Below are 22,936 nucleotides of genomic sequence, written 5' to 3'. Positions count from 1 at the left end.
TCTTCCTCTCCCGGCATCTCTCCCAATCACTCCTCCCTCTCCCACGATCTCCCCTCTCTCCTAGGCCTCTCTCCCCTCCCCCGGCTTGTCCGTCGGTTCCCAGCCCGCCCCATCCCCGGCCCGGAGCGCAGCTTGGAGCTCGGAGAGCACCGGGGCCACACCGGTCCATTTTGTACAGACATTAGCACACAGCTTTCCTCTCACCCAGAAATACCCTTCTTGTTTAGGCGACCCGTTTCAACATCTGCCAAAAGAAACAAAACAGGAAATAAAACTTTTAATCTAAAGCAGCATCACCTCCTTTGTACACTGCGATTCCTGTTAAAAGATGCAACAAAGGCAGCAGGAGCGACAGCAAGATCCACAGGAAAGGAAAACAGAGCAGCCAAGTGTGAACCAGAAAATACAAAGCAACACAAGACATAACTGCTAATGCTTTCCAGATAATGAAACCCATGACTGAATACATCTAGAAAAGTGGCTACTCTGGAACAATCACTACAGCATCATTTCACAAAAGGAAAAGTTGGAATTGGTGGCTGCAAAAACCAGTCTTAATTCACTTTAAAGATAAAGTGTCTGGGGATAACTATGGACTAATCCAACCACAACCCCCAAGCAGGGGCTTGGAATGAGATAACCTTTAAGGTCCATTCCAACACAAACCATTGCGTGATTCTGTATTTTAAGAAATAACTACATGTATAATTATATACATATAAAAATATACATGCAAAGTAAGAAGTGTGAGAGAGTTCAGCCAGATTCACAAATTATACTACCACGACAAAACAAAGTCTTTTGCTTTAAAAAGAAATGTTAAAAAAAGTTTCAGAGCAGAACTTCTTGCTTTTAAGAGTAGGGATCATTATATCTTTCAAACAATTTTGTAACTAGGGACAGGTTTTTTGCCATTTTGCCTTGCTCCATCTAGAGGAAGGACTGATTGAAACAATGGAAAAATGAATCAACTCCAATTCTATCAGCTGATTAGAAGAGTATTTTCTAAAGCTGAAGTATTAAATGCCCATGCTGCTTTTAAAGTACTAACAACTAGGAAAAAGACATTTTTAAAAGCTGTGATAGATTTTAGTGCTCTTTTTTGTGAACTGTAAGTTCAAAGTGATTTTACCTTTTTATACTGAGACTGACCAAGAACAGAGGTAGGATGAAATCGCACTTTCTTCTCCTTTGGTTCAGTCAACACCAGGCTTTCTCTGTCTATATGAACAAGATTGGGATACATGCCAGCCACTAAGGCAGCTTTAATTACAGCCCAGTTCTCAGAGTTAGTATTGACATCTCTAATATCAGCTCCTCCTCTGGCTCTCACAAAACCTGACAAAAGAACAGGACAAAACAGTCCCATGTGAGTTTGCATTTGTTTCCCAAAAGGAGTTTGAAAATAAAGGCAAAATGAACAACTTACTTGTTGCATTTTTCACTACTGCCAACCTCAACAGCACCAAGAAGAAACCATTACACTGAAATCCTTCCTGATAAGGGGTTTCATACTAACACAGAATACAATTCTTTTCTACAATACAAACGTATTTCCTATGGGAATAATTTATTAAAACATCAAGATCCAAAGAAATTAACAGTGAAATGCAGTGGCATGTAGAGATGAGGGTGCTCTCAGTTAGATCAGCCACACTTCCACATCTACACCATACCCTGAATGCACACATGAAGGCGTGTTTCAAATTAAGTGAAGAAGATTACAACGGCGAACATGGCTTTTTACAATTCCTATTAGCTTGACTTTAAAATAAGGTCAACATTTTTTCCAAGTTCTTTACCTGAGGCTCTAAGCTGGCCAAGCAACTGTGTTCTCATTCCTACGATGATTTCCATTGTGGCTTGGGATAGGAAGTTCTTTTCACAGAAGGTTCTCTCCCAGCCGTCACTGCGTGCCTTCTGCCAAGCCTGAAAATGTTTTTACATTTGCCTATTAATTTTATAAACTACTACTAAAAACTGCATTTTTAAAGACAATTTACATTTATGTCAATAAAATTTACACAAAATCCACTCCAAAGTAAATGCATCAAACTAGATTATTTGTTTCTGTTCAAGAATTAGATTCTCTTTTCCCATTCACTGCAATAGCCATTATGTCAAGTCAGAATGATTAATTTAATAAATTAATCATATTAATTATTGAATAATAATTTAATAAATTCATCTAATTTAATAAATATCATTACATTAAGATGGTTATTTGAAGGTCTCATTGTAGTAGGATGTAAAGAGCAGCTTGTTGGAACATTCATAATTTTGTAAGGCTTGAAAATACAAACAAAACATACCACAAAAAGTGTTCCTTCACGAATTTAGGAGTCCAATAAACAGGAAAGCCACTAGGCAAAAATGAACTCTTCTCCAAGGACTTAATCACAGTCCACCACTCTATATTCAAGTAGACTGGTACGTTATTTGCCTCAATTGGGTGATCTACTGTGATTAGTTCTCTCTGAAATGAAATATTACCTGGAAAGCCCTGAGCAGGGCCATGTGGTCACTGAACGTCCCTGCAGCAAAACGCTTCCTGCACAGCATGGCTGCACGCTTTTGGGAGGCCAGCATGGGCAGCACAAAAGGGTCTTGGCAGGCAAGAGCACAGGCAATGGTCAGAACAGGATCCAGGCACTTCAGAACTACAGCATACAACACCATTTTACCGAGGTGTGGCTCTACAGGTAATTCAGTGAGATGATAACCAAGCTCAGTGAGATCTTCCCAAGGGTCCATGGCATCTATGGTCTGTTTATAAACAAACAAACAAAGAAACAAACAAAGGCGAGGGGGTTGGGGACAGTGGACAAAATAAATTTACAGTGAAAGCAAAAAGAATGTGACTACTGGACATTAATTAGACTTGTTCCCAAACTCTTAAAAAACAAGTCAAATTAACAGAGACAAGACTTTGAAGCACTCTCTTCCCTTGATATGGAAGAACACATCCCCCCACACAAAATGAAAACAGACAATAAACAAAAAATCAAAACATCCTTAAGTAATTGAAAACAGCTCCAGTACAAACTGAAGCCAGTAAGATAGACTGCTGCTACATCACAATACCCATATAAACCTATTCCATTTCTGACCTTAAGCATATGTACAGCATTTCTCACAGTTACAGCAGGTGGAGGATCAGGAGCTCTCATAAGAAAGTCTATAACTGGACAATTAGTTGGAGCCAGAAGTTTTGTGTACAAACAAATCTCCTGCAAGTTAAAAGGTGGAACATAAAATATTACCAGGAGTTGGAAATAACCCCAAAAACCCACAATTTGTTGCATTTAATAGTATGGTTTGATAACATTACATTTTTTAAAGTTATTATTTCTAACTGAACATTCACCTGAAGTGGAATTCTTAGAAGCTCTGGAGACTGAAATTCTAACATATTCTGAAATCGGAGCCTGCTGAAGAGACGAAAACAGACTCCAGGCTGACAGCGCCCAGCCCTTGAAAATAAAATACAGGAAGTTATGAAAATCAGGATTTCTTTCTGAAAACAAAACTAAAAGCCAACAAACAGACACAGAAACTTAGAATGGAAAAGTAGAAGCTGTTCTGAAGAAAGAGTTGTTAAGTGTAAGTCACACACAAAGCGAGAGTTTTCCAATCATGGATTATTTTTGAGAGTCTGGCAATTTTTTACTGTAATTTTAACTCAAGACTGAGAAATGTGGAGAAGGAAAAACAAGGCTTATCTAAGTGAAGTGCTGTTTTTGCTAACCTAAGACCAGTCCAAATCTCAATCATCCCTTGCTGTAAGGAATTTAAGTTCCAAACTTCATTTTTTCCCCTCACATCCCCCAAACAGAAGTGACCCTTGGAGTAAAAGGTAAAATAAAGATTAAATAACTTGTGAGTGAATGGACAGAGACAGCAAATTTTCACATTCATGCACATATACCTGTATCTTAATGCCAATTTGGTTGATTAAACAGACATTTGTTGCTAAATAAAACTCTGAGCCCTCACCCACAGTGTTAGGAAGAATATGATCATGGCCTGTTAAGTCATGGATAGTTTGGACAAAGTGAAATATGCAGTCCTCTGCACACAGACTGCTGTTGCTACATGGGAGAAAGAGGAAGGAGAGCGAATTAATGGAGGGAAAATAACCTAGAGCTTTGGGAAATGTCTCAGCATTACTTTTCTACAATTTGGGAAATGAATCCAAGGAAATACATACTGACCCCTACTCGTCTGCAGTGTTGGCCACTGTCCATGCTACTAGACTAGGCTAGAAACAGTTATTATGTTGTGTGCCTTTATTCTTAACATACAGGATGCTGGTTATCTGCAAAATGAAAACCAGTATGAGGCATTACCTTCCTTTCCTCTGGATAGCGCTGGCTTTTGAAATCCACCCCATTTTTAGCATTGTAACACGACTCCGTGGATCAAAAGACATCTATAAAAACAAAGAAAGGAAAATAAACCCCAGACTGAATAGGGTACACGAAATAAAAGTTACAGTTAGTTATTTGGATTACCAACAGAACTAAAAAGTATGAAACAGTAATATACACAGCAGCTCCTGGCACAAAGGTATCTTCTCAGTTTCAAGCGAATTTATGATGGTTTCTACTTTGCCGTGTCTTTGTGCTACACAGTTTTTGAAATTAATTTTTTTCTAGTCAATAGGTAACTGCAAGTCAGTAAATGATATGTCAGATCTGTGTTCTGAGACATTACAAAGCAAGCAAAAATACATTATTGTACTGAATCAAGTTTTCCTTTTTGTCTCACTTGGAAATTACCTACTTATTTTCTTAGACTGATGTAAAATTACAAAAAAAGAGTTTGATTTATTGAAATTCAGAAATTTGGTGTGCATACCACCCCTGAAATCCAATTTTATTTTTGAAGCCATTCACTAGATCTTAAATTGCCTTAAAATCATTATGGTGTCTCACTTTGCTTGAACAAATAATGTAGGAGCACTCAACACATCAAAAAAGTGCGCAAAAATTTAATGGATTATTTTTGGACTTGATACAATAGTAGGACAAAAAGAACTCCCAGTGGTCTCAGGAAGGTGGTGGCCTAAACTGAAGACTTGTTTTAAAAATCCAAGAGAAATACTAAATTAGAAAAAGACAAAGATACTTCAACACATCAACCTACATTAGCTTTTACAGGTTTTTTATACCAGTTTAAGTAGACAGCTATTCACAGTATTTGTCTTAAAACTAATGGATGTTGAAAGTTTTCAGTGAGGTCTGTTGCCTGACAGGCACCAGCTCTCAGCCTACTGTAAAGCTGAAAAACCAGAAGTGCTCCAAAATTTACGCACCATGTGTTTTAGAATCATCCTAGGAAAAACTAAGGCAATCATACCTCTTTCACCTTGCCTGAGTCAATGACAAACACAACATCACTGACCGTTATGCTTGTTTCTGCAATATTAGTAGAAAGAATCTGCAATGAAAGAAAATCAAAACCAAAACTATAGTAACTGTAAAAGCAAAGGCAAAACAGATCATTGTAGCATCTGACAAAGTCCTCTGCTACTTGCAATTTTGCGGATGCCAGAAGGTGGAGTTTCAAGCACTTTCTTCTGATCCAAAGTCTGCACACTTGAATGAAGCAAGAAAACTCGGTATCTAACGCAAGACAAAAAGCACATTTTGAGGATCCTTAAAAGAAGCAATGAAAAGCCACAGAAATGAAAGGTTTTACCTGTGAGCATTATCAGCAAATTTTTTGTCATCAAAAAGAATGCGATCCCTCAGGCTCACTATCTCATCGTATCCAGGAAGAAATATTAAAATTGCTCCTAAAAAATGGAAGTGGGTTTGCAACGTTAAACAGAAAATTCAAGCGTATGTCATACCATGTAGACTAGCACTAACTCAGAAGGTCCTAACTTTTGGGGATTTCTGAAAACAGAGCATGATTCATCAGAAGCCTAACCCACAATTCACTGGGAGTGTGGGTATTTACCCACCTGCACCACAACTATGACAGATGGTGTGAAGTAAGTGCATTATCAGATCCAGATCCACTTTTTCATCATCAAAACTGTGATGATAAGCTGTCAGTAGCTCTCTGTCCTCTGCTCTAAGGTCACTACCGCTGTTTTGGACCAGGGAACTTTCATCCAGATTTCCAAATCCGAATGAAGCACTGTAATAGAAAAAAACACAGAGCAGAGTCAAGGCTGCCCTCTTCGGGTTTGCATTCAGCCATCAGCTCAAACTTAGACCAAGACCAACATGACTATTGGCCACAAATTCTAATTTTTAAGTGTAGCAGAAGAGAAATCACCACACTATTGCTGTTCACTGATTTAAATGTTAACATAACAAAGCATGCCACTTCATTTTTTTAGTGTTAACTTTAGTTTTCTTAAACTTTATTGAAACACAACCATAAGCAAATGAAAGTATAAAGATACTTCTCATTTTTAATCCGTTCAAGAAAAATTTTTTAACAGATACATATTCCCCAAAAATTTCCCACTTGCAAAAACTACACCAACAGAAATTATAATAAATATAATCTTTACAAAGATTATTTACCTCAACTGTGATAACTGTAAGAAAAAAATCATTCTTTAATAGCCTAATGTACCTGTTACTTCTAAGAATTTTCTTTAATATTTCTATAGTGTATAAACAATATACAGATAAAAACATGACATATTTGTTTCCAAAGTACACATGTGAAAATAAATGGTACACAGTACAGAATCTGCAAGTTGTGCAAACACAAGCAATGATACTGAGTACAAACTTTTTTGCTGTTTGTTTTTGAAATGCTCCTATTCTCAAAAAAAAAAAGGTATTGCTATTTAGTCCAGATTTTACAGCATGAAAAACTAAAACCTGTTCTGATTAAACGAATACAAAACTCAAATTTCCCTTCACCATGCTATACAATTCTTTCTGCAAAGTAGTTACAGCTTACCTGTAGGATTCCAATAGATCAATAACCTCTGTTTGTCCAAAATGCCTAGCCCAGTCCACAGCCATCCTGAAGAGAGTTGCACAGGTATTTTTATTAGATTTTTCACTTCAGAAGATGAATATGCATAGCACATCAGCCGAGGAGACAACTGACACCAGACTTTTGTATCCATTTCTGTACTGTTATCAGTACTGCTACTGATGGATATACAACTTCCCATATGAATGGGCTTGAATAGGTATTAACAGCTATCTGATTTTTAGATAACTGCAGTTCTTTACCACAAAAGAATGTTAGTTTTATACACGAGTACCTGCAAACATGCACAAAGAAATGAGGAGGGAAAATGTGCCACTCTTAAAAAGCCCGCAAGTGCAGAGATCAGACCTGCCAGTTTGCAGCACCCTTCAAGTCATTCCCCAAAAGGCACACCCCAGTGTTCTTCATCAAAATGTGGGAAACCATTGGGCTGTTTCATGTCTTTCAGAAGCTATCCTGCTCACAATGCATTCACAGTTTCACCTTTAAACCGCATTCCTTCCTAAGTTTTTCAAGTGTTAGTACACCAAATATCAGACCCCTGGTATCCTGATTCTCATCCTTCCATATGACAATTATTTACTTCTTTTAATTATTATTTAATTATTTCCCCTGTTTATAGGAAGACATACTTCACAATCACAAAACTTGAGTTTTTACAGATTCACAAATATTTTTACATGCTACAACATATTTAGAAATATAACACAAAGATCTTCTGATATAGGTTAACTCCATGAAAATAAGAATTGCCAAACATTTTGGTTCAATTCAGCAGATTACAGTATTTCTGCTGACCAGTGTCTTTAATAAAACCTATTGAAACAAGGTTTATAGCCCATAATCAAGACCATGTACAGAAAACAGTGTGATTAACAGGAGCTACAAACTCTTTGGGCTGTCAAAATCTATAGGTCTTACAGCAGTGTGATAAGTTAGCAAATTAACTTAGATGTTATAGAAGTTTAGTTCGTTCTCCTATATTGACAAATAAATGTATCTTTTGGATTTTCTGTTTGTTTTTACCAGCCATTGGATGATTTGAAGTGGATACTTGCTCCCATGCTGATCAGCTGTTCTATTTGACTCAAAAAGCCTCTCCCTGAAGAAATCATCAGAGCAGTTGCACCGGTTTCACTGTGCCTATAATATACTGAGATGTAAAAAAAAAAAATAAAAAATCAGCAAACCAAATAGAAATGTTATTTCTTCATCTAAGTATAGTACAAATATCGCTTTAAAATTCCAGCCCACAGGGAATTTGTTTCCTCACTTTATCTCTGCAGTCAGTTCATGTGAATTCCACACTGTTTTAGAAACACACTTCTGTCAATATTTCAAAACTAACTAAACAATTTTTTAATTCTGCTAGCCTATTCATTTTTTCAGTAGGCATCAAAAAGCAAAGGTAACAACATCTGAAACTGGAGATAAAAGTAGCCATAAAGAAGTTCCTTGTTTTCTTGCGTAATAACACAGGAAACTTACCACTGACATTTTCAGTTAAAATAAGATGGAACACGTGAGCAAAGGAATCAATATCTTTATGTAACCAGATGTCAGAAAGACAGGAATCCATTTCTTTTACTATCCATGGTTCAAGGCAATTCACATCCTTCTCCATCTGAAGACAGAAAACAATATTGAAAGATTAATCTCTTCCAAGAGTTTTCTTTATTCTCATACATTACCCACAAAGAATTTGAATGGTTAGTTTTCCCAGCAGCAATCAGAAATCCAGCACTCAGGTATCAGTTAATACACTGATTGAGTCATATGCAAGTACTCCCACAATGGCAGTCAAGCCATTTGATCTAAGAAAATGTTGTGTACAACGACCATAATTAAAAAGCACACTTCAGCTAGAGCAGTTCATCCTAATAAAGTAATCTTTATAATACGTTAATATTCTGAGAGACTCTACTGCACTGTCTTTAGAAAACAGATTCTAGCAATACAACGCAAATATAAACATCTCTTCGAACAAAAAGAAAAACTTACGAGTTGATTAAATACTGTGTCACCACCATCATCCAACCATTTGTACTCTTCATTTGCCTTTGGAATCAATTTTTGTCTCCGAGATGCCAGTTTGTGAGTGTTTTCTTCAGCTGAACACCACTCAGCGAGAGTGTTCTTCTGCTTCTCTTCTAGAATGCAAAGTATTTCCCAAGAAAGTTTTGCGTCATTTTTATTATCCATTGTTTTCTACTAAAAAAAATAGTTACAGCAGGTAAAGTTTAACCTATTTAACCTCTTCTATTTAATCTAGAAAGCTACTACCACTCCAACGTAAATGGTATGTGTAAAGGTACCCAAAGTGCACCACTGCAAACAAGGGCTCTACGAACAAGGCAAAACCCACCATTTTGGTGGGTTCATTCAAGCTTCCATTATTCCAAACTACTGCATTCAAAGGAGCAATCTCAGCTCAGAACTTTCTCTAGAAGTGAAAGGCTGAAGACAAGGGATACACTCCCTGCACGTAACAACGCTTTTTTGTACACTAGTGGAAGAAACAGTAGAAAACACCAGCATCTTAACTGAACTTTTCTGTCCCCAGTGATCAGAGCTGAGCACTGTGATAAATATTCAGTTAGGATTGTATGTTATAGCTTTGGGGTTTGCGTTTTCTAAAAAAAATTTCCTTAAATAATCATGGGATCATTGTTTACATTGCTTATCATTGCCAGGAAAACTTCTGAAGTAGTATCTTCCTAATCAACTGAAAACCAATTATGTTGAGCTCAAGAGTGTTAAGACTTATAAAAAATACATCCATGCCTGAAGAATGCAGTGAAAGATATTACTGAAGTGTATAAAATCCTGCCTGCTTTAATAGCTGCACTTCAATTCACACCCAAAGGTACAGTGTTTATGTGGGCAGATACCCCAATTACATGTAACTGCACACCATAGTAATTAATAAAAAATATGACATTTATTAACTGAAAGCAAAAAGAATGCAACCACTGGATCAAAGTGACTTTTTTTCTTTAATTGCATAAACTATTTCAATCATGTAAATACTGAGAGTTTAAAGATACTTGCTGTCATCTAATCACATCTCATTTAACCTCCTGACTTGAGAATTTTAACAGAAAATAATCCTGTTAATTGTTTGTTCAATCAATGATTCTCACTGCCAACTCTTACAATTAAGAAGTCCACCAACCTTGGTGCTTCTCATTTTTGTACTTTACCATCTCTTTGTTTGTATACCCAGTGCTTCGTAAAATGTCCTCCAGAAACATCTCTTTAACTTCAAAAGCTCTTCCTTGGACTAAAAGTATAAAAAAATCCATCAAAGATTATATATTCACTAGCTTCACTTACAGCATTTATTTTTTTTTCAATTATCTTTGCTGGAGTTTATTTTTCTGAAAATTATACAAAACAAAACATTTCCAAAGTAAAAAGTCACCTTGTTTCTCATCAACCTCTTCAATTTTATCATGTGCTAGAGCAAGAGATGTTCACAAGATTTACCATTATTAACTACAAAATTTTTTCAATTAGAAAACAGCCGTTTTTGTTTAGGGTTATAAACAAGAACTCACCATGTAAGGTTGCCACCTGGATTTAAAATGCAATTAATTAATAAGCAATGAATATAGCTTTGTGCAAGGTTGCACAAGGAGACAGTACATCTTTGTACTGAACTACTTTCTTTTCATGAGAAGTATGTGACGATATTGATTTATCTCAACTACCTCAACTAATTTAGCAAAGCTGGGCTTTCTTTACCGAATACTTCTTGACAGATGAGACATCCCAGTGGTCTTCAGCTTCTAATAATTTATCCTGACTTATTTTTCAACACGACTCTTTTCTAGACCCTATCTGTGTATATTAAAGGATACTTTTTGCATGAACAATTAAAATCCCTACGTTTTTTTTTTCTAGTCTCTTAAGATGACTTTAGATCACTCAGGATTTTCCTTCAGAAAGAACAATCCTCAATTCACATACTTTTAAAAACTGTCACAGAGGAACTCCTCCAACAATGATCACAAACTCTGTGAACTACAGGAATCCACAACCACAAAATGTTGGTTTCTGTGGTCAGGATTTTGTCAGCCATATTGCTGGAGGAGAATCAAACCTTTTTGTTACATTAATAGACAAAGCCACTTCTTTTAATTCTTAAATTCCCAAGGAAAAAAAAAAAAAAGGAAAAAAATCCCATCAAAAATCCCATCATTTCAATTGCTATTGGCCTGTCACATTAGCAGCATAAGCACTGTGGTAAACTGGAGAGATTGCCATCCGAATTTCCAACACAAATATCCTGATCTAAAAGAACAGGAAGCTACAGAAAGAGTAAAACTGGAAGGCCACACAACAATTACACCTGAGGCTGCCCCTTGCAAAAAAAATTCAGAGAATATGGGATCATGTGCAATTTCCAGATTCCTGTCTCCAACAAGATGCAAGCCTTAATTTTACTATGCAGAAATTCAAAGCTGGGGACTAGAAATAAACACTTCTATCTGTAAAAAAAAAAAACGGAAAAAGAGGTTTCCTTCTCCAAACATTTGCTAAAACAACCCAGTAAGCAATCCCACCCATTTCCTAAAACTGTTGAGATGCTTTTAAAACAGGCTGATACTCAGAGAATCCACCCAATTGTCAAATAAAGCATTTATCTTAAAAGCTACTTTCCAAAACACATTAAACTTGGACATCATTGTTGAAAAAGTAAGAGGATGCCAAGGTGCCAGAGGAGTTCGCCTATACAGAAAACCTGCAACCCAGGAGGATGGGGAAAAAAAAGAAAACAACACAAACAAAACCCCCATCTCCCACACATCTATATTTTGCCTCTACGAAAGATTAGTCAAATTAAATTAAAAGAGCAATAATGGTAACTTCTTTGCATCTGAATGTAATCTAACTGCAGGAAATAAGCCTGAACATAAACTAAGAGAAATAGTTTTGAATGGCTACTGATTTCCTTTACATCTAAGAATCATGTGATTCAAGCATGAAAGCCAATCTGCCTAGGCCTGTATTTCTGAACTGAAGAGGTACAGTTTTACAGTCTGTGTTTTATTCAGTAACAACCTTCATGAGGCCTCAAGACTTAGAATCTACTGGAATGTATTAACATGTATCACACTCATGTAGCTCAGAAGTCCTGTATCAGCATGAAGACAGCACTTCAATAACCTTATCCTACCTCTTGAATTAACAGTGGAAAGAGGCAGGACATAACCTGCATTTACAGAACACTCCTAGTGATTGAAACACTTCACTCTGAAGTAGGTGCAAACTTAGGTGCAAAAAGCAGTTGCAAACAAGAAACTTCAAAAAACAACCAACAGGATTCCTGTAACTCTCAGTGTACTTATTCATCATGTGCCTTTACTCAGAATAGTTTGCTACAGTTTAGTAAGTCTCAGGACAGGTAGACTCAGATTTAAGAGTGAAGATAAATACTTACTATGTATTACTGGGCAGCTTCCAAAATATCTAATAAAGAGATTTGCATCTAGAGCAGCACTAGAAATAATTAGCTTTAAATTAGGCTGGTTTTGCAGCACATCTCTCAGTTTTATTAGCAAGAAGTCGCTAAACCTATCCCTCTCATGTACTTCATCCTATAACAAAAGGGAAAATAGATTCAAAATCAAAACTTCTGACAAACACAAACTACTTTTTAAAATAAAATATATTGTTAGGTGGCACACTAGAGAAGCCTTAAAATGTCTAAGAATAGTTTAAGTAATAGAGTTTTTTTTAAAAAACTATCCATAAGCAAAAATAAACTTCAGAAGGCTTTTATCAGAGCTGAGTGCACTGCAGTGCTGAATCTGTGCACACCTCAACTTCAGAGGCCAAAATGAATATCTGAAACCTCGCTAATTTTTTATTTGAAGCCCACTTTCAAGAAAAGGGCACAAGCCACAAATCCTACAAACCTTATTTTAGTGAATTCTCACTTCACCACTGACAACATTTAATGAAATGTATGACACCACACAATCAGAAAAAAACATAGATTGCTGAGACAAGTCATACGCAAAGCCTATAAATTAAGGTACATAATTGATTAATCATCTGTCATTCTTCTGTTTTCTTTTCTACTACGAATGAACGAAGCAAGGACTCATCTACAAGGTTTGCAGTTTGACATCATAAATGCACAGATCATTCCCATGTTTTTCAACTTTGATAAACAGCTAGACACCTAAACTTGCCATGATTTATTTTAATCCTCACTACTTAAATCTTGCCATAAACATTCTAGCTCCCCTTACTCATTAAATTCACAATTGGACTGTTAACATGAACACACCTGGATCATTTGCTAGCAATTAGACTGCACATTATCTTGAAAACACTGGGCAAACAAATGGACTGAAAACCTGGTATTGGTAAAACAATGGTAACAGAAATTCTCACATGATCCCACTGAAGCACATCAATGTAAGCCTCCCTAAGGCTTTTCTGATGACAGGGGAAGTTCAGAAAAACTTACACTCCTGTCCTCCTCAACTCCTCCCGATTCCACAACTGGCATGAAAATTAAATAAGATATTTTTACAGGAAAAAAAAAACAAAAACACACAGAAAAACACCAAAATCCACAAAACATGCATGCTACTCTAAAGACTCAGAAAGTCTTTAAAACCGATTCAGTGTCTACCAAACAAAACCACCTAAAATGCTCAGCAAATTTAAATAAAACAAGCAAGGACCTCATTTTCCAAAGCAATACTCCAAAGTATTGCTCCAACCCACATGAAAGCCACAGGATGCTCACCACAATAACATGAGTCACGGTGGAGAGGGTGCTGTCTCCTGCCATCAGCGTGCCAAGGAGCATGTCATTAGTGCAGAATGTTACCAGTGTCTTTGGAGAAACCCTGTGGAACAAATCACAGAGACAGCTCAGGACTTTTGCACCATTTAAAGGCTGCTAGCTTTCCACAGCTCAAAAATTACAACAGCTGCTCACCAGAAGAGGAATTACAGTTGTCTCCCCAAAAGATTCATGCACACCACTTATTCTTAAACTACGCCTTTTCTCAGAAATTTCCTAACAATTCTTAATGTTTGCACCCCAACGGATTAATTGAAAAAATAAGATTCAGATTGTAATAAATAAGGAAGTTAAACAGAACTGTGAGAAACTCTGCATGTCATTTAATTTACTAGAAAATTCCATATGGAAAAACAGGTTCCAATTCCTCAGCATATGCTTGGATATAGCCTTTTTATTTGCCTACATGGGGTGGGATGATCCTGGTAGGATGCCAAGTACCTACCCAGCCACTCCATCTGTCCTCTCCATGAGCAAGGGAGTGGAAACACAACAGGGTCAAGAGAAGGACAAGAAGAGATATGGGTCTCTCCCATGGGCGACAGTCCTTCGTGAGCTTCTCCAGTGTGAGTCCTTCCCATGGCCTGCAGTTCTTCATGAAGTGCTGCAGCACAGGTCCCTTTCCACAGGGTGCAGTGCTTCAGGAACAGCCTGCTTCAGCATGGGACCCTGACAGGGTCACAATCCTGACGGCAAACCTGGCTTTGTGTGGGCTACCTCCATGGGGTCACAGGTTCTGCCAGGAGCCCGTTTCAGCACAGACTTCCCAGACCACAGCCTCCTTCAAGTATCCACCTGCTCCAACACGGAGTACTGCACAGGGGTGTCCCTGCTGCACCGTGGACCTCCACAGGCTGCAGGGGCACAACTGCCTTACCATGGGCTGCACCATGAGCTGCACCATGGGCTGCTCTGGCATTTGGGGCACCTCCTCCCCTCCTGCACTGACTTTCCTGTCTGCTCCTTTCACATGCCCTCACTGCTCTCCTTGAACTGCTGCCTCCATTGTGCAGGTTTTTCTCCCCTGCTTCCCACTATCCGAGAGGCACTACCACCATCACAGATGGGCTCAGCCTCAGCTAGAGGCAGGTCTGTCTTGGCTAGCACCAGCTCTATCAGACATGGGAGAGGCTTCTGGCATCTTCTCACAGAAGCCTCCCCACAGCTCCCAAAGCCTTGCCCTGCAAACCCAATAGAGTACAGCTGAGTAAAACACAGAGTAATCAGCTGATCCTCTGATTTTTCAGGAGGTGAAAATGGACTGAAATGCAACTATTCTATACCTGGGGCAGAGTTAGCTGTCCTAGTAAAAGCAGCAATTCTACTTCTACAAGTCACTACTTCCTCCCATACTGCCATCCTAAAGGAGCTGAAAAGTTCCTTTGTACTGTACTCTACAGCTCTTCTCTGGAAGACAGTTTAGAAAGCTTTAAACATTAGACTTCTGTGTTACTATAAACACTTCTAAACATCTCCACTCCAGGTCTTTTTTGTCCACAGCTCAAAATACTGTCATCTCTCCCTTTCAGTGTTTCTCTGGAGTAAATGTCTTGATTCTTCTCAAGAAAAAGATTTCGGATTTTCTGCACTACTTCCAGTAGTTCTTCCATTTTTATCTGACCTCGTTCTTCTGCCAGTATAGTACTTCCACACATTAATCATCCATCTTATTTGTGGTGCATCTTCACTAGCTCTTCTAATCCCTTAGAGCCTTGTGAGCTTTCATACAGACATCTGAATTCTTATTGCGACTTTGTTGTTCAAGTGCATTCCTTTTCATCAGCTATATTCTATCTCTGTTCATTCAAGCAACACAACCTTTTGCCATCTTCTGGTCACTCATATCTCAGCCATTGCTCCTTACCTGAAATGTCACTGGCTACACAGTGCAAAGATGTTAAAACCCCCACACAATCCATTCATGCTCTGCTTTGATCTCATCAAGGGATATCAAAATCTCTACTTTCACATCACTTCATGTTTTAAACACAAAAGCTGAAGCAGAGTAAATTTAGCCCAAAACTAGACTGGTAAATAATGCTCAGCTTCATCAGCCACTTTCCAATTTTGTTGTTTTCCCTTTTAAGACTCCTATCAACTCGCACTACATAACATTTGTTATAGCATGCTGGTCTTCTCACCTACCTTCAAAGCTTGGAGAACTTTTGGATCCACACAAGTTAAGAGGAAAGAGGCGAGGGGGGAAAGAGAGGAAAGTGCAGATTTGATCTGAAAATCACACAAGGATTTACACGCACACACTCTGCAGAGGAAATCAATAGAAAGCACTTGAAATTCAGTTCGAGAAGACAACCTGCTACATGTTCCTGCGAAACACAAGAAGAAAGTCATCCTGTTCGTTCTTAAGTATTCCTTACCTGCAATAACATAGCCACCTATAATTTATGGGCTGCATACCAAAGATGTTGCAGTTCAAATGTACTCAAGATTCACAATACCAGCACAAGATCAACACTTAGAAATACCATTAGTACCTGCTTTCTAAGCGGATCTGGTAACCAATCGTCTGGCCAATCTTCTCTTTTCTTTCTGCTGCAACCCTTTCAGCCGCAGCAACAGCTGCTAAACGTCTTGGCTGGGTACAAAACACACGACAGGGAGTTCCATTCTTGCAGCAGTCATCAAGGATAAACTGAGGGATCTGTAAAGAAGGGGTTCAAATTCACTTTTTGAGAAAGTTACAGCTTTCTTAGCACAGGGAAACAATTTCATTTCATCCCAGTATTACACATTGCAAAAGACTTTTCATTAGAACTATCCCTGCAAACACACCTGAATCGGCAGAAAATAAATTTCTAAGTATAACCTCTTTAGGTTTGTTTTAGAGAAAAAACCTGCAGTGTCTCTCCTGCTTCAGCGAAATCTATTTTAAAAAAAGCCCTACAGATAATCAAATAATCTCTCATTTGAACACAAAAAATATGTTACTCTGGGTACTAAGAACAGATCTAGCCTTAGAAGTATATATATATATATATATATATATATATATGTATATATATATACATACATATGTATGTACAAACATCACAGCACCTTCCCTTCCATATTTTGCATTATTTTAATGAAAAAATTGTATCCATCAGAAAATCATGAGGAACCATTTAAGCTTTTAGTGTCTATCTGCTGGCTTAGTGGTTCAAAAGCAAGAAAGTTAATTGGAACACGAGATTTCCAATCATACAGGAAAAGAAAAGCCTTAAAATGTCATAAAAATATCCCTTTATCACAAATGTTACATAACTGCCATTAGTTTAGTATGAATACAGTTATCTTTTTTATTTCATTGAAGAAACATACTTGAGTAGTTTTTCCTGATCCAGTCTCTCCTATAATCAAAACGATTTTATTGTCCTTTATTATTTGGACGATTTCTTCCTGTTTTTCAAAAACTGGTAGTGATTGCCTGAAGGAATCAAACTCTGATTCCCCTCTTTTCACTGGGATCTGGGGGATACCATCATTAAGTCGACAACTTCTCTTGTTCACTTCTTTGTTTTCTGTGAAGAGAAGTTAAAAGTTTATTTATACAGATACAGAGGAAGGTCGTATAAAATCACTGCTCAAAAACTGCTCTTCAGAATTAATGTTGCTGACTTTTATGCATCCCTGTGGGTAAAGTGACAAGCCCATCACACATTTAGAAGTCATACTTATAGCAACACATCCTCCTGAAGTATTTCAAATAGACATTTTCCAAAATGGTTATTACTTTCATAGGTATTTTGAACAAAACCAGAGTCTTCCAGAGCATTGTCAAAAAAGTCAAAAAAGCCTACCAAGAGCAAAAGGAGAAAGAGAAACTAAACCAGTGAAAAACAGCCTGGTGTATTTTGATGGCCTTTTTATCAGCATCCATGCTTTACATCTGTACTTTTCCCTAGAAAACACACTTACAGAGTTAAACCTATAAGCTATTCCACGAAGTTGCCTGAAATCATACTCATTCAAGCATGCTATATCCAGAGTCCTGAACCCCACATAATAGTGTGATGTGTTAGAAAGCAGGTCATAAGTAGCTGAAAAACATGCACCTCTCCTGAGCCAGAGACTTCAACTGCAGCCCTGGAAGTGCAACTCTGTAATTCCTTGATAATTACTTTCCAGAAGAATGAAAAGCTTGCTGTAAGCTCAATTATACGTATTTAATGTGATTAGCAGTTTCCTGTACTAAACTACAAGCTCTGTTGTACCAAGACAAACACAGACTAAGAGATCAGGAGAACGAAAAACACATTCTTGAGAAACAGAGAAAGACAAATGTTAGACTGTTCATTAACTTACCCCTTCCATTCCTAAGACATTGTGTTTCAGTACCTTTATTATAGCTTCCCTGTGCTCACTAAACAATCCCATTAAACAACTGAAAAAAATAGCAAAGGAAGCACTTAAAGAACACACATCATGTATCAGAAATATGCAATTAAAGAAGGCATATTGGTACAAGTGTTTTCTGCTCACTATATCCACCTCTGCACACAGAAACACAGCGTAACTCTTCCACTTGTAGCTGCTAAAGCAGTAATTTAGATGAAAGCGTTGCATTTAAAAAAACCCCAACATTTTATTAGGAGTTTGTCTTTCAGTGTTTATCTTTCATTTGAACTCTTTCATATTCTAGAAATCAAGATGTCTGGACAGTAGTCTCTTAAGGACCAAATCTATTTTGCAGAGATGAAGAAACAAAAACCAAACTTCCCAATTTATCAAGGACACGAACTTCTATAAGCAGAACCGCCAACCTCATTTTCTCATTAGGGTGTTCTTATGGCATCATGGTAACACCCTGACTCTTCAGTCCCACCTCACAGCACTTGTATGAAGCCACATTTCACAAATGTGCTTCCAAAAAGATTTGCCTGGAACTGGCTCAAAGGTTCTAAATTAACTCAGCACAAGGTAAGATATTGCAATATGCATGATATGACTGCCCAAGTTCCTCACAACACCAGTTATAGAAGACCTTAAAAGCAAGGAAAAATCATGTTTGTTTCAAGGTGTCCGTCAGGACATGAGAAGGGACAGAACAGAAGGAGGTTTGTTTTTTCCCTGGGCTGCAGGTTGTTTTTTCCACTGGCATTGATGGACAAGTCCAAATCAGAAGACATACCAAACATACCAGATTCAACAGCACAGGTATTTCCTCGCTCTGACCTTGGCAGGAGTTCTGTGTGTTCCTTATTTGTGACAGGAAAGCTCTCAATTACACTCCAAACAATGTGTCTTGTACGGAGAGCCAAGTCACAAGTCATGACTGCATGCGTCAGTTCTGACACATCCTTCTTCCTTGCAGTCAGGTATCGATTGGCTCCTTTTCTGTGAGGGAGGAAAACATATCTTAGGAATAAGTAACTTAACTCTAGGTTAATTTTTATCTGTCAAGGTATGGGATTCTATGCAAAACCTTTGAAAAACAAACAGAGATCACTTTGATCACTTTGAAAGGTTTTTGAGAAGCTTCTTTAATGGACCCATTAAATCCATGAAGTATAAAAACAAGCTATCCCAAAATGCATGTTACAAGTTTTTCCAATGAAGCATGCAGCAATGAAAAAAGATACTTATTTCTATGTCTACTTTTACACTTTTTTCTCTAATACTATTCCTTGCTACACAGTAGGGTATGTTGAAAACTTCAATCAGGTTATCAGTAGGCATGAAATTCCATTCATCTGCACCAAAAAATGCAAAGCTGTACCCCAACTCACCCTTTGCTTTTAGGTACCAGTCCAAGAGACTGACAGCGCCGGCGAACAAATGCTCTTTCAGTACTAGTGAAACTAGAAGGAAATTCCAACTCTAGAACAAGAAATAATCATAAAAAACCCAGTATCAATGCAACAGGCGGTAATCTTGGCATCTTATCTTAATGTTACAGAATCGCTGAATTGTTAGGATTGGAAGGGAGATCCCCCAGTGCAACCCCCCCTGCCAAGGCAGAGTCACCTGGAGCAGATGGGTTTGGGATGTCTCCAGAGGGGGAAATTCAACACTCTCCCTGGGCTGTGGTTCCAGTGCTCTGCCACCCTCAGTGGAAAGAATTTCTCCCTCGTGTTGAGATGGAACTTCTTGTGCTTTAATTTACACCATTGCTTCTTGTCCTGTCACCAAGAAGTCCACACTGCCCTCCTGGCATTCATCTTGGATATATTTATGCATTAATTATATTAATAATTAATATATTTATGCATTAATGAGATCTCCTCGCAGTCTTATCTAGGCTGAACAGGCCCAGCTCCCACACCTCCCCTGATAAGAAATGCTCCGGACCCCTCATCTCATCTCATTGTAATAAAAACAACATAAAAATTGTTCATTAAAATAGAAGGACTACCAAGAGTTCGATAAAATAACCAAGAATAGAACCAGATCTGAGAGGGCACAAGTCATGCACCCGTAGTCCACAAGAATGTCTTGATTAGTTTGAGCTGAGTTAATTAACCATACTTAAGTATCCATTGTTCAACGTGTAAAAAGGATCTACTGATAAGGCAGAGGTTCTGCCGGGAAGAGGAGTCTTCTTCATTCCAACGACCACCGGAGAGCAGAGTACGACCCCTATCAACAGGCAGTGCCAGCGCAGACACGATTGCAAAAGGGACACGTATACCAGAAACAAGGGGTATAAAACCCAAAGGACTGAGAGAGGAAAGTGCGCGCCGTTGGTGGAGTGCTAACTCCCGGCCACCCAGCGCTGCTTTTGCTTGCTACCGCTTGCTTAATAAATCCCCCTTGTTGATGTTCAATTGGCTCTGAGTCAGTGTGTGTGACAAACACTTATAACATCATCTCAGTGGTCCCTGCTGGACTCCCTCCTGTGGGTCCCTCTCTCTGTCTGAGGAGCCCAGAACTGACACAGCACCACAGCTGTGCCGCACCAGGGCCGGGCAGAGGGGACAGGATCCCCACCCTGCCCCACTATCAGCGCCCGTCCAACACCCGCAGGTTCCCCCCAGGCCGGGCTGTGCCACGCACCCGCCTCGTCCCCGCTCCGGAACCGCTCCAGGGCGAGCTGCACCGCAATCTCCACCTCCTCGTCCACGACGACCTCCCTGAGGGCCTCGGCCCGGGCGCGCACCGCGGCGGAGGCAGCCGAGCCCCCCCTGGCCCCGCTGGGCTGCCGGCACGAGACCCGCCTGTGTCGCGACATGGCCTCCACACGGCCTCGACACCGGCACGGATACGGGCCCGTTGCTCCTCGGCCCGCGGGGCGATGCTGGCGGCAGGGCGGGGCGCGTCTGGGGTCACCCACAGCCGGAATCGCCCCCGGACGGAAGGAAATGGGCCCTTTTTCCCGCGTTAGGGTGTTAAAGCCTGCCTGACGTATGTGTATGGCCGTGACCAAAGAGTGGCAATGGTACCCTGTCTGGTCATAAATTACGTGATTTAATTGAATGGCATTCAACATAGGTGTGGCGGGGGTCATCTCGGCCCTCAGCGCCTCCAACCTGTGAAGTGCTACTTGCTCTTGATTTTGGATCGTCTTTTCCTGCTGTTTGACTCCACGCTGAGAACATGAGATAGAAATTAAACCCAAATCTCTTGGGCATGGCACAGGGCGCGGTATTGAGGGCTGCTGCTTTGGAAACAACATTAAGTCAGGAGGAGAGTACTTGGAAGAAGAGCTACTCAGCTGGGGAGAATTAAATGTACAGAAAAGAAACAGTAACTGATGTAGCTGGCTGGAAAATAGCTCTTAAGAGACCCATACCAAAGCTGTGTACAAAGCTCATTTCCGCATAATTCTGCACTGAGAGGTCACACTGGAGCTGAACAATTCATCTATTCTAATGATGGGGGTTTTTTTTCCGGTTTTCCAGTACAGGTATCTGCCTATGTATCGTCAACCAAAGAGCTGTTCCTATGACATTCAGTACTGCCACCTTAGAGCACATCACAGTTATGGCAAATTAAACACTTAAGCTGAATAAAATGAGGATTACTCTTATCATCCTTGGTATCAACAATAAAAACTGAGAGCTCATAATTCATTTGAAAAAGTCACATCAGAAATCCTTATTTAAGAATTCAGATCTCTTAACAGTTTCTGTCTCTTAACAGCATCATCTTGCCTTCATATAGAAAAAAGCACCATTATTCTCAAAAGTTATACCTCAGGTTGAATTCTGCTATTGGTTTGCAATCCTGTAAATACAGTAACTAACTATCTGTTAGGTTAGGTCTCATCTATATGGCCAAGAGTGGGGTGAAGCTTGAGTATGTCCTGCATAACAAATGCCTTAATACATGCCTTTCTTCTTTCACTGCTTTTTTGAATCTCTGATGCTATTAGAAGGGTGAAAAATAGGAGAATGTCACCCATGTGCTGCCTCCTGCAGCCCTGCTAAAGACAAAATTGCAGTCTGCACTCAAGACATGAAAAAACATGAGCAAAGACAGAATTGTGCTTACCCAAGCTCTTAGACATGGAGGTTTTATTTATATATATTCTCTTAATAAAAACTTCTAGATGTGGATTTTCATACTAGAATTAGCAACCTGTAAGTCTTTAAAAATTCTGTTTTCGTGATTAGCCTCAGAAATACCTTCTGGCTGATGTTTACTCAAAAACAAAAACAAAAACAAAAACAAAAACAAAAACAAAAACAAAAACAAAAACAAACCCTGGAATACGAATGAGTTCCTTCTATTAACATATGTCCAAATGTCCATGTATGTTTTAATAAGAAGAATCAAGAGGCTGCACAGTTTTATGCAAAAACACATCTGCATGTTTAAATACAATTAAGTATTCTTATTTTACCCTCCCTAGAGGCACTTCTGCTGACTTCTTTTAATTTTGTGGAATATTTTCTCTCTTGTAAACACTCTTATTTTCCAAAAAAGGTGCCAGTTCTGAGAAAAAGACCTGCAATGGGAGTTGGTGAAACAGTATTATCTATTATGTACTGTGTTAGATTGTGTCAGATTTCACTGCAAAATAGTCTTTCTGGTTTTTGTTTGTTTGGGATTTTTTAAAGATTTTTAAGTGCTGTAAAACTTATTAGCTGTTGAAATATAAGGATCACTGGTGAGCCAGTTCTTCAAGATCAAGTTAATGAAAAAGCACAAGATTTATTCATCTTTTCAGTTCCTTGGTTATAAAAACAAACA

At 38.7% G+C, this 22,936-nt stretch overlaps 1 protein-coding gene across 1 annotated transcript; it reads right to left on the bottom strand.

The window, feature by feature from the left end:
- Positions 1-282: 282 nt before the first annotated feature.
- LOC134056123 (3'-5' RNA helicase YTHDC2-like) lies at positions 283-20,972 on the bottom strand. The gene is made up of 23 exons (XM_062512672.1): positions 20,798-20,972; positions 19,531-19,621; positions 18,942-19,138; positions 17,123-17,322; positions 16,297-16,463; positions 13,742-13,844; positions 12,419-12,575; positions 10,148-10,255; positions 8,974-9,122; positions 8,461-8,596; positions 7,999-8,125; positions 6,934-6,999; positions 5,972-6,150; positions 5,704-5,800; positions 5,540-5,627; positions 5,362-5,442; positions 4,350-4,432; positions 3,368-3,473; positions 3,111-3,230; positions 2,494-2,766; positions 1,803-1,929; positions 1,133-1,338; positions 283-318 (listed from the first exon to the last, which is right to left on the bottom strand). Exons 1-23 carry the CDS (start codon positions 20,970-20,972, stop codon positions 283-285), a joined length of 3,072 nt encoding a protein of 1,023 aa, XP_062368656.1.
- Between the last annotated feature and the right edge of the window lie 1,964 nt (positions 20,973-22,936).

This window comes from Cinclus cinclus, chromosome Z (assembly GCF_963662255.1).
Source record: "Cinclus cinclus chromosome Z, bCinCin1.1, whole genome shotgun sequence".
NCBI classification, from domain to species: Eukaryota; Metazoa; Chordata; class Aves; order Passeriformes; family Cinclidae; genus Cinclus; species Cinclus cinclus.
The sequence above is the reverse complement of the archived record's forward strand: the minus strand, read 5'-3'. Positions and strand labels throughout refer to the sequence as shown.